General features: G+C 39.9%; 1 protein-coding gene across 1 annotated transcript in view; it reads right to left on the reverse strand.

Annotated features, from left to right (window-relative positions):
* Positions 1–1121: 1121 nt before the first annotated feature.
* The window catches only part of IFNAR1 (interferon alpha and beta receptor subunit 1), a 39946-nt gene continuing 28063 nt past the window's right edge, over positions 1122–13004 (reverse strand). Inside the window, exons 10-12 of the mRNA XM_039319068.1 lie at positions 12424–12560; positions 10067–11631; positions 1122–1722 (exon numbers count right to left, since the gene is read on the reverse strand). Coding sequence (XP_039175002.1) covers positions 11395–11631; positions 12424–12560 — 374 coding nt within the window. The 3' untranslated portion in view covers positions 1122–1722; positions 10067–11394. The remainder of the gene's footprint in view (positions 1723–10066; positions 11632–12423; positions 12561–13004) is intronic.

Below are 13004 nucleotides of genomic sequence, written 5' to 3' on the forward strand. Positions count from 1 at the left end.
TACAGCTTTAAAGTTATTGAGTTATATACTTCCTGTAATGTATATCAAGCACCTATTAAGCAGCAACTCACATATGTAAGTATCAGAGACTATGCGTGACTGAAGAGTCTGCAGTCATGAGAAAAAATATTGCATGTAAACCCCATGTCATTTTTCTTTTTTAAGTATGTGAACATATATTTTATTTTATTTTCATTCAGAGGTATATAAAGATGATGTAGTTGAAAAAAAACTATGAAAAATCAAATTTTCAATAATTTTATTTTTTCAAAAACATTATCTAATATGACATTTCCTTATGTGAAAAAAAAATCACATTTAGTATCTGGTATTGCCTCCTGTAGCAAAAACAATCTCAAGCAAGCATTTCTTATAACTATCAGTTTTTGACATCAGCTAGGAGAATTTTTTTCCCATTCCTCCATGCAGCTAAGCAGTGCTTGAGGGCTTTTTTTTGTTTGGTTTTGCATACATAGCCTGTTCTAGATCACTCTACAGCATCTTTTTTTTTTTTTAAAGTTTTATAAGTTTTACAAAAAGAACAAAACAATACAAAAACAAAAAACAACATATACAAAGAAAAAACTAAACATTACACAACAAAACCCCCCCAACCCCCACCCAAACACCCCCCCTTCCCCCCCCCCAGAGCTTCTCAGAGCAGAATATAGGCTTAATTAAAAAACAATTAAAAATTATGTTTATAAAAAAAGAAAATATAACATTAAAACATATATGTATATATATAAAAATGAAGATTATGAAAAGGCTATATAATATTTTTTTATATCCAGTTTAAATTGTATAAATTTTATCCACTTATCCCAAACAGCAAGAAATTTCTCTTGCGTTTGTTCCTTTAAAAAAGCTGAAATCTTTGCCATTTCCGCCAAATAAGACACTTTAAGAAACCATTCCTGCAGTGTAGGCAAAGATTCCTTCTTCCAATATTGTCCTACTAACAGCCTCGCAGCTGTAATCAAATTTAACATCAATATAACCTCCTTTGTATCACAATCAATAACTATACCCAACAAAAATAATTGCGGAGTCTCTACAACATCTTGATGGGCTTCTACTTGACCATTTCAGAACCCTCAATTTCTTTTTTTTTCTTTCTCTTTTTCAGCCATTCATTGGTAGATTTGCTAAAATGTTTAGAGTCATTGTCATGTTGCAAAGTCCACTTTCAGTTGAGTTTCAATCGCCTCACATTATCCTCAAGCATCCTTGGTATGTTGAAGAATTCATTATAGATTCTATGATGGTGAGCTGCCCAGACTCTGACACAGCAAAGCAGTTCCAAACCATAACATTTTTGCACCATGCTTTACAGTTGGCATCGGTTTCTTTTGGTGAAATGCTGTCTTTGATTTTCTCAAAACACGTCTTCTGGTATTGTGACTTAATAACTATCTACCATCAACAGCACTATGCTCCAGAAGCCCAAGGTGTTTATGAGCAAACTTTAGTCTTGCCCTGATGTTCTTTATAGCTAGCAAAAGTTCTGTCCGTAGGTCTAATTTGTACAGTTTTTCTAATTGTGGGCTGCCATTTTGTCACCAATAGTGATAAGAGCTGCCTTTGGTCACAGGATGAAATTCTGGAGTTCTTAAAGAGTTCTTTCAGCGTCTTCCATTCAGCTCTTGGGCTGAACTTGCTGGAACAGCCTGGGTTGGCCAAGTTGACAGTTGTTTGAAATCTCTGCTGGTAGATGATCTTCTTTTTTTTTCCAAAAAAGTTTTTATTTTCCAATTATCAATTACATAAACAAAAAAGAAGAAATTTCACATTTAACAAGATAGAATAAATACACCTGGATGTCGCCTGCCCACCCCCCCGAAACTGCATCCGCCCTCTCTTATGCTCTCCCTTACTTCCCTCCTCCTTCTCCCTCCCCTCACCTCTCTCTCCCTTCCCCCTCTCCTCTGACCATCCTACTTCCTCCCAAACCTTTCTCCTCCTCTCTCTCTCCCCTCCCCCTCTCCTCTCACCATCCTACTTCCTCCCTAACCTTTCTCCTCCTCTCTCATCCCTCTTCGGATACAGTACCGGGGAAATGCCCAAGCAACATCTCTCTCATAAGTTATCCCTTATTATCTTACTTTGATCCTATCATCTAACCTACCTACCCCCCCACCCCAACCCCCTCCCTCCCAGTCCCAAAAAACCCACCCACCCAGACCTCCCCTCCCCCCCACTTCCCAGAGCTTGGCACAGGGTTTTCAAACATATTAAACAAAATCTACTTAGCTTTAACTAATGCAAACTAAATCTAACTAAACCTATCCAACTATACAAATAACAAAATCAATAAGTTACTTTAACTCAAATACAAAACAAATTTAAACAAATTAAAGAAAATCAACTATCAAAATCAAATAATGCCAAATTTAAAACAAAAATTATTCATAATCAAGACAATACTTTTAATCATATCTACTCTAATCAAAGTTTACCCATTTTTTTTCAAACATATTAAACAAAGTCTACTTAACTTTAAGTAATACAAACTAAATCTGACTAAACTTATCCAACTATACAAATAACAAAATCACTAAATTACTTCAACTCAAATACAAAACAAATTTAAACAAATTAAAGAAAATCAATTATCAAAATCAAATAATACCAAATTGTTCATAATCAAAACAATACTTTTAATCATCTCTACTCTTTCATATAATTTATCCACCTTCTCCACACCGAGATGTGTATTTCTTTTAAACAATATAAACTTAGCTCTTAACTCTTTCCCCCCCAGACCCAAATGAATGTAATACCCTTTTCTCCCAAATCAAAACCTTATAATATTCTTATCCACTTTTAAATCATAATATATCATAAGTACTCTCAAATATTAAATCACCAGATTAAAACCTATCAACTATTCTCTCGAACAGAAATCATAGTAAGTACTCTCTGATATTAAATCCCTAGATTAAAGCCTATCAAGTCTTCTCCCAGGCAGAAATCATAAATTTAAACTTTCCCCTAAATAACAAAAATTTAACAAAACAAAGGAAACACAGGGCCACCCACAAAGGACTCAAATGTTTTTACACCAATGCACAGAGTATGAACAGCAAACAGGGTGAACTAGAAATTCAGGTTAATGAGGGCAGATACGATATTGTTGCCATTACGGAAACATGGTGGGATGAAACTCACACATGGAACACACATCTAGAGGGATTTAAATTATTTAAAAGAAACAGACCAAATAAAAGAGGAGGTGGAGTTGCTCTCTATATAAGAAATAACTACATCTCCACAGAAATAGAGTACAACAATGATAAAAACTGTCTTGAATGCATTTGGGTCAATATAAAAGGGGGGGAAATGACATTGCCATAGGTGTATACTACAGACCATCCAACCAAACAGAGGAAATAGATGAACTTTTTGCTAGTCAGCTAACTAAGGTATGTAGGAAGCACATCAAAATAGTAATGGGGGACTTTAACTACCCTGACATCAACTGGGAGACAAACTCTGCACAAGTGGAAGATCAAACAGGTTCCTGGCAAACCTAGCAGACAACTTTGTCTCCCCAAAAGTAGAGAAGGGAACTAGGGGATTAGCCATTTTGGATCTAATTCTCACTAACAGAGATGAAATGATAGACGGTGTTGAAGCCATAGGAACCTTGGGAGGAAGTGATCATGCAATATTAGAATTCAACATTATAGAAGCACAACCAATAGAACACAGTCAAACTAGAGTCTTGGACTTCAAGAGAGGTAATTTCAATAAACTTAGAGAGGGCTTGGGAAGGATTCCATGGATGAGAATCCTCAAGGGGAAAACAACTCAAGAAGCTTGGGAAATTTTGAAAAATGAGATAATCAAAGCACAGTCTAGCACAATACCAACAAAGAGGAAACACAGCTCTCAAAGAAACCTCATGGCTTGCGATAAAGAACTCTCTGACAATTGAAAGATAAAAAGGACAAGTATGAAAGTGGAAGGGGACATAACTAATCAGAATATCAGCAATAGCCCGAGCCTGCAAGGATGAAGGAAGAAAGGCCAAGGCTCAAATGAACTAAGGCCTTGCGAGAAAGGCAGAATGATAACGAAGAGAGAAAAGAAGAGAGAAAAATGGACCGGCTTAAGTCCAAAATAAACAAAAAAGCTTCTTTCAACATGTAAAAAACGAAGAACAAAAGTGAAGTGAAACGATTGGTCCATGTGGTTGGAGTGGCAAGAACTGTGACAAACAACAAGGAGAAAGCATAACTTTTTAACTCGTGTTTGCTCTGTCTTTACCACAAAGGGAAAAAACAGACCAACCTATCAAAATATTTGCCATAAAAAACAAAACAGAAACACACGTTAAGATAGGCAAGAAAATGGTTAGGGAGCACCTGTCTAGCCTAGATGAGTTCAAATCGCCAGGACCAGATGGATTACACCCCAGAGTTCTCAAGGAACTGCAGATGTGATATCGGAGCCACTGAACTATATTTTTCAAAGATCCTGGAACACAGGGGAACTACCAGAGGACTGGAAAAGAGCTGATGTAGTTCCCATCCTCAAAAAAGGAAAAAAAATGGATCCAGGAAATTACAGACCTATCAGCCTGACCTCAATACCTTGGAAGATCCTGGAAAAGATAATCAAACAACGAATCAACGAACACCTAGAGGCAAACAAAGTCATTACTAAAAGCCAACATGGGTTTGTCAAAAATAGATCATGCCAGACAAATCTTATTGCATTCTTTGACCAAGTGACAAAATTAGTGGATCAGAGGAATGCTGTGGACATACTTTACTTGGACTTCAGTAAGGGATTTGATAAAGTAGATCACAACCTACTACTTGATAAGATAGAAAAATGTGGGTTAGACAGCATCACCACCAGATGGCTCCGTAGCTGGCTGACCGGCCGTACTCAGCGAGTGGTCCTCAATGGAACCGCATCTACATGGAGGAAGTGTGTAGTGGGGTGCCCCAGGGCTCTGTTCTGGGCCCAGTGCTCTTCAACATCTTCATCAACGATTTGGATGAAGGGATAGATGGGGAACTCATCAAATTTGCAGACGACACCAAGCTGGCAGGAATAGCCAACACTCCAGAAGACAGGCTTCAGATACAGAAGGATCTGGACAGACTTGAACACTGGGCACTAACTAACAAAATGAAATTCAATGGTGAAAAAAGCAAGGTTCTACATTTAGGCAAGAAAAACCAAATGCACAAGTACAGCATAGGTGGCACCATGCTCAATAGTAGTAACTGTGAGAGGGACCTCGGAGTCCTAGTAGACAATCACTTAAATATGAGCCAGCAGTGTGCTGCAGCTGCCAAAAAGGCCAACACAGTGCTAGGCTGCATTAACAGAGGGATAGAATCAAGATCACGTGAAGTATTAATACCACTCTTCAATGCCTTGGTAAGGCCACACTTGGAATACTGCATCCAGTTTTGGTCACCACGATGTAAAAAAGATGTTGAGACTCTAGAAAGAGTACAGAGAAGAGCAACAAAGATGATTAGGGGACTGGAGGCTAAAACATATAAGGAACGGTTGCTAGAATTGGGTATGTCTAGTTTAACGAAGAGAAGGACAAGGGGGGACATGATAGCAGTGTTCCAATCTCAGGGGCTGCCATAAAGAAGAGGGAATTAAGCTATTTTCCAAAGCACCTGAAGGCAGGACAAGAAGCAACGGGTGGAAACTAATCAAGGAGAGAAGCAACCTAGAACTAAGGAGAAACTTCCTGACAGTGAGAACAATTAATCAGTGGAACAGCTTGCCTCCAGAAGCAGTAAATGCTCCAACACTGGAAGTTTTTAAGAAGAGACTGGACAGCCACTTGTCCGAAATGGTGTAGGGTTTCCTGCCCGAGCAGGGGGTTGGACTAGATGACCTCCAAGGTCCCTTCCAACTTTACTACTACTAAACTCCTTGTAACAAGCCGGCTGATATTCCAACTTCTTCTTCTATTATCTGTTACTTAGGAGATGACGAAAAACCTTCCGCTGTTCCATTATTTTACTTCTAAAAACTGCACGAGTCATGCCCAATTTCTTTGATAAATCTTCTGTTGAAGAGGACTGCTGCAAAGGTACAACCTCCATATCTTCTTCAATCAGCTGCTCTTCCGGCTTTTCTTCCACCTTTATCTTACTTCTAAACGGTCCACAAGTACTCAATTTCATTAATAAATCTCCTGTCAAAAAAGATTGTTGCAAAGGTTTAACCTGCGAATCTTCTATCAGTTGCTCTTCCAACTTTTCTTCTAATACCTCAGTTCTAAAAGCTGCGCGAGTCATGCCCAATTTCTTTGATGAATCTTCTGTTAAGGAGGACTGGTGCAAAGGTTCAGCCTGCATATTTCCTTCAATCAGCTGCTCTTCCAGCTTTTCTTCCACCTTTAATTTACTTCTAAAAGCTCCACAAGTACTCAATTTCATTAATGAATCTTCTGTCAAGAGAGATTGTTGCAGAGGTTTAACCTGCATATCTTCTATCAATTGCTCTTCCAACTTTTTTTCTAATATCTCAGCTGTAGGTAATAAAGAGCCCGCCTTCAAAACAGAAGTATAAAAATCCTTAGCTTTCAAAATTGTATCAAGTCTGTCGCGTGTCCCCGCGTAATTCACCACCATTCCAGCCGGTATCTCCCATCTGAAACGAATCTATCGCCTCTTAAGCTCATCAGCCAAAAAAGCAAAATGCTTTCTTACTTTGAGAATTCTTGAAGGTAGTTCTTTCAGAAGTATAACATTCTGGGCTGCAATTTGAAATCTCTGCTTGTAAAAGGCTTGTAAAATTTTATTACAAAGTGATCTACTAAAAAAATAAATAACCACATCTCGTGGCAGGTTCCTCTGTCTTGCAACCCTTGAATTAACCCTAAAAACTTTTTCTATCTCTCTCAATATTTCTTCAGGCTCGGATTCCAAAATAAAAGCTATATCCTTTGCAACCACTTGTCTCAAGTCTTCTTGATTATTTTCCTGCATTCCCCTTATTCTTAAAGCAAAGTCCATACTTCTGTATTGTAACATAGTAATTTCATCCTGAATTATTTCCACCTTATTTTCTATTTTATCTTCAATTTTTCAAAATTTTCTACAGCAACATCAATACGCTGATCCAAACGATCTATATGATCAGTAAACTTCTGAAGCACAGACACTATATCTTCTCTCAATTTCCTAAATTTATTTTCAATAATTTCACTTATCTCTTTTTCAATCCGTCGTACACTATCTTCCAAAACGTCCTGTAAGTCTTTAGGTAAAACTGCTGGTAAAGCTGAGAAAAGTGGTGAAAATTTAGACTCGACTTGCTGAGCTGTCTGCATTACTGAAGAGGAGATTGAGGCTTTAGAAACAAAAGCTCCAAAATGCTTTGAAGCCATCTTGAAAAAAAAAAAAAGCTCTTAAAATCTTATAAAACCTTTAACAAAGAGAGAGAGAGAAAAAAGAAGACAAAAGGAGGGGAAAAAAGACAAAAGCCCCCTGTGTAAATAAAAAAAAAAGAAGAAAAAAGAAAGCTGTTACATTGTTTCAAATTAAAGTTCCGGTCCTTTCACTCTTAAAAACAACATCTCAGCGCCATTTTTCACCCCTCTCAAATAAAAAAAAGAGAAGATGAAATCTTTTCCAGAGTTAAAGTCTCCACAAAAAAGGGGGGGACAGCCTGGTGACGGAGGAGGAGAACCAGCACACGATCCAAAGCAGCTCACCGTCCTGAAAAGAAAGCACGAGCTGCGGATCCTCCGACGGGTGTTCTGGCCGCTGAAACACCTGACGGGCAGTTCCAGAAAGCATGGGATGCCGCGCATGTGCAGATAGCCTGCTACACCTACGCAGACTAAGTTTGAGCCACCGAACAGCTGATGAGTTTATTCTTTTGCTAAAGTGGCATTGCCATTAACAGAGTTACTGCGTACAAAAGCCACAGGTAACAAGCCCTGGCCAAACCAACCATTACTCTGGTCACACAAGTGCCAACAAGCATTTGAGGCTTTAAAAGTCTTGTTTTCAAGAGAACCAGTCTTATGACATCCCAATCTGGATGAACCTTTTGTAGTACAAACAGACGCAAGTGACGTGGCGGTAGGGGCAGTGCTTTTACAAAAGAATGAACAAGGAAGATTGCAACATTATGCGTTTACCTCTCGTAAATTAACCAACACTGAGCGAGGGTGGGCGATTTGGGAGGAGGAGGCATACGCGGTAAGGTGGGCATTAGCCACATAGCGTCATTTTTTAGAAGGAGCAAAAGAAACTTTTGAGGTGTGGACTGACCACAAAAATTTGGAAGCACCAGAAATGCCCAGATGGCTCACTCCAAAACACGTAAGATGGGCGCTATATTTCCAACGTTTCAAATTTCGACTAAAGTATGTTCCTGGAAGAAGGAATTTTCTTGCGGATGCGCTATCTAGAAAACCCCAGTACCATAGTAAGCAGGAGGTGGTGGTTCAAGCCCTCATACCTCCAACTGTGCAGTCCGGGGATAAAATTCTGGTGGTATGATCTGTGGAAGACATGGTACAAACTCTGCAAGGCGCCCTTACAGTTGATCCATGGTTAACGAGTCATCCCCATACTCTTACTATAAGAGACAGGTTAGCATGGAAGGGTGAGAAATTATATGTCCACAATCCCTACTGGTGGAGATTCTCAGGCGAGGCCACGATGTAAAGTCAGCTGGTCATTTTGAGTTTTTAAAAACCCTACACCTGCTCAAACGACAATTTTGGTGGCCAGGTATGAAAACGGATGTAGAGAAATACGTTCAGGAATGTTCCATGTGCAACTACAAAACCACGGGTGGGAAGACCATCGGGCCTGCTACAACAAGTGTCCAATCCGAACCATCCTTGGGACGAGATTGGCATGGACTTTATAGTCGATCTGCCAGCCAGCCATGGGAACACTGTAATATGGACGGTGATAGACCTGTTTTCAAAACAGGCACATTTTATCCCCTGCAAAGGGTTACCATCAGCGAGGCGTTTAGCAAAACTATTTGTAACACATATCTATCGCCTACATGGAGTACCTCGTCTCATCATATCAGATCGAGGAGTACAATTCACCACCCGATTCTGGAGAAATTTCATCAAGTCATCTCAGGGACTGAGTTCCGCATTTCACCCCAGCACAAACGGAGCAGCTGAACGTGCCAACGTGATGATCAAACAATATCTTAGATGTTATATCAATTACCAGCAGACAAATTGGGCTGATCTTCTACCATTCGCTGAAGTGGCGTATAATAACACCCCCCACAGTAGCACAGGGTTTACTCCATTTCGGGTGGTACACGGAATAGAGTTTGTCCCTATTCCTGAATTACCACAGGGAGGTACTGGGTCACAACAACCGAACGATTGGATACTCCAGATTAAAAGCGTATGGAAATCAGTTCAGAAGGCACTACAGAAAGTGGAACAATCATCAAAAAGACAAGCTGACAAGAAGAGAACTCCACAAAAACCCTTTCAAGTCGGCAAAAAAGTGTACCTGTCCACTAAATACTTAAAGTTATGCAGGCCGTGTAAGAAGCTAGGGCCAAAGTATATTGGGCCTTTTAAAATAGAACTGGTTATTAATCCAGTGATGGTGAGATTAAAATTGCCCTGCAGCCTTGGTAAAGTGTACCCAGTCTTCCACAGTGGGTTACTAAAACCGGTAACAAAATCTTCATTTAGGCAGGTACAACAACCCCCTGGTCAAGTTGGGGGAAGTCATTACAAAATTGAGAAATTACTCGATTCACAGTATCGACAGGGTCGGTTACAATATCTAGTACTGTGGAAGGGATACCCAATGTTGGAGGCATCATGGGTGAGGGAGGCAGATGTTGATGCCCCTCGACTAGTATGCAGATACCACCGTAAATATCCCCCAAAACCAGGGGGAGGGGAGATGTACCCACAACCCCAATACCAACCTAACTATATGTTTTGCCTACTTCCAGGAGGACACCTGGTAGGGGGGCCACCTGTCCAGCCCTCCCGGGCTCGACACACAAAAAAGGGGGGACAGCCTGGTGATAGAGGAGGAGAACCAGCACAAGATCTAAAGTAGCTCACCGTCCTGGAAAGAAAGCACAAACCGCGGATTCTCCGGTGGGTGTTCTGGCTGCTGAAACACCTGATGGGCGGTTCCAGAAAGCATGAGATGCTGCGCATGCGCAGATAGGCTGCCGCACCTACGTAGACTGTTTGAGTCGCCAAACAGCTGACAAGCAGCAAGCCGGTGAACAGCTGATGGGCAGTAGCCCAAAGAATGCATGGCTGGGGCAGGGCGTCCCAGAAAAGCCACAGATGTAGTAGCTGCTTTCCCTGATTGCTGCCGGGTGCTGGTTGGGAGACAAGAGGGTGGGGTTGGGAGATGATGGCTGGGTGGGGTTGTGGTTTGTTGGGCAAGGGTGTGGCAGGGGTGTGGCTAATAACTAATTAGGTGGAGGGTGGGGTAGCATCAGCACAAGTATATTTAAGCAGTGCTGGGAGGCGATTGCTCCCAGCGCAAACTTTGTATAGCACAGAGCCTGCTATCTAGAGGTCTGTGTTGAGTCATTGCTTTATCTCAAAGTAAACCGGAGCTGATTGAACCAAGGTGCCTTTGTGTCTTCCTTTTTCTTCAAGAGTCCGGTAGGAAAGCTAACATCTTGCTTAAGAATGCATTAATAATGAATGATGAACAAAGAAAGTATCAGTATTGTGATCATACGTCACAAGGAAAGCATAACAACTACATATATTTATTTGGTACACACAGATACCCTTCCTTCCTTCCTTCCTTCCTTCCTTCCTTCCTTCCTTCCTTCCTTCCTTCCTTCCAAATACTTCTGAAAACTCATATAGACTGGCTCAGTCTATTATTAGTTCCTTAGAACAGAGGTCCCCAACCTTTTGGGCACCAGGGACTGGTTCTGTGGAGAGAGGTTTTTCCTCGAACCGGAGGTTGCATGGTTTTGTGTGCTGCCTGCATCCCAAGGATGGGGCTTTGCTTGTTTATGCGGACCGGTTGCTGGCATTCCACAGTCCGGTACTGGTCCATGGACCGGGGATTGGAGACCCCTGCCTTAGAATCCAATGCAGTTAATACTGTAAGTATGAAATGTGTTTTTTGTATGTATACACAAACAGAGGAATGTGAATTCAGCACCAGTCATACCAGTAATTTTTTTTCCTATAACATTTTAAGAAGAAAAAATAAATTTGCTCCTTCACTTGTGGTAAGTAGTTCTTCCAGCAGCAGTCCACGAAGCTCAAAATCAGTGTCAGTGGAGGCAGCTTGTGGCCCACTTTTGGGCCCAGATCTTTGTTCTCTGTAGTGATACAGATTATTTCTATAATAAGCAAGCTTTCCACATTATGCTGCTTTCCTCATCTTGTTTCCTGCTTATATTATCTTGTTATACTGCTTTTAGTTCTGAGGATTGATGGGATTCGTTATCTCCAGACATGATAAGGTCATCAATAAAATAGTTTCCTGAGTCTTGACTGATCTGTTCCAACTCTTTGTCAAATTTGAACTCATCCAGGCTAACTTTACTTGGAGGAGCAATATTGGAATTTATGACCATACATTTGTCTGTTTGCTCTTCTGCAATTGGCAAATAAAATCTGTTCAAATCTCTTTCTCCAATGCCCTGCAGTGGAACAAAATAAAGTGATGAGAAAAATGTAAATAGGTTTTTAAATAATTTAATAAAATTATGATAAAACCATAACCATAAAATTTTGCTGAATCTATTTATTATACAAGTCACTATTAAAGGTTGTATAGAGATAGAATTAAGCTAATTCACTAAAATTGAAAGTACTGCTTAAATTCTGAAAAGATTATTAACTCTTGAGCATCACCCAGACCAGCCTAATTACTAGAATATACTTTAAAATCTAAATAATTGCACAAAAACTGATACCAAAATCAATGGTTGAACATGAATAGGAAAGAACTCAACAGAGTCTAAAGAACTCAACAGAGTCTAAAGTCTAATTTCATGGAGCTCTACAGTTTGCTGTCTTCACTTAGTCAGCAGTATAAAATAGACAGCAATATGAACTATCAATAAAGTGAAGAGAGATAAAATACAGACTGCTTTAGTAGCCAGTAGAATAGCTTCTGCTGTATGTCAAAGAGAGAGGGCATCTAGGTTCACAGGTGCAATAGTTAATTTGGCTATTTGGAGCATTTGAGAAAAGAATGGGGTACTCACGAGTTGCCAATTATAGCCTCAAATGAATCAAAGTTCTCTGTCATTGTCCCTTCCCTACAGAACAGCATCCTCACAGAGATATGTACTGTAGGTGCCCACTCCCAACAGAATTTTAAAAATTTCCACATGAACATAGGTGATATTTCTAGCCTACTTTCCCACAATTATTTTCATTTAATTATTGAATTATTTTAAATAATACATTAAATTGTTGATAAATACCTCTATGTTCATTGGAGGTTTACATTTAGGGAAGAATGCATATTTTATTTTTCTCCAAGCATAATACATAGCACCGATGAAAAGTATTATAAAAGTCATGGCAAGAGAAATTGGGAGGATGGGATCTGAAGATTTTCCTACAAAACAAAAAGAGAATCAAGCTAAATGGAGTGAAATTGGGTTGCACAAGAAAGCAAAGTGAATCTCTTCTCATTTGTAGCCTTGATGGCTTGTATCATGCAGGACAGAATTATATGTTCGCATAAATACACACTTAAAGGTGTTTTCCCTTCCCATTTTGTTCATTATAGTTTGGATACAGAGTTCTAAAATCTTCCCCAATATACCTCCATTGTACCTAATTCAAAATTTTAGTCTTCTTACTATCAGGAGCAACTGATCCAAGAAACTCAGTGGAATTACTTCCCCCCTGCCAGTAGAGGCCAGCAGAGTCTCATCCCCATGAAAATAACTCATGTAACAAGCAATCATCACATAGAACAGAGGAAGGGTTTACATCAGAGTTCCCCAACCTTTCTGGGTTGGCGGCCCGGAGGGAAAGGGAGGAGCAGAAAAGGGGC

This window comes from Crotalus tigris, unplaced genomic scaffold, assembly GCF_016545835.1.
Source record: "Crotalus tigris isolate CLP2741 ecotype Arizona unplaced genomic scaffold, ASM1654583v1 scf7180000017601.7605149639:7615979, whole genome shotgun sequence".
In the NCBI taxonomy this organism is placed as follows: domain Eukaryota; kingdom Metazoa; phylum Chordata; class Lepidosauria; order Squamata; family Viperidae; genus Crotalus; species Crotalus tigris.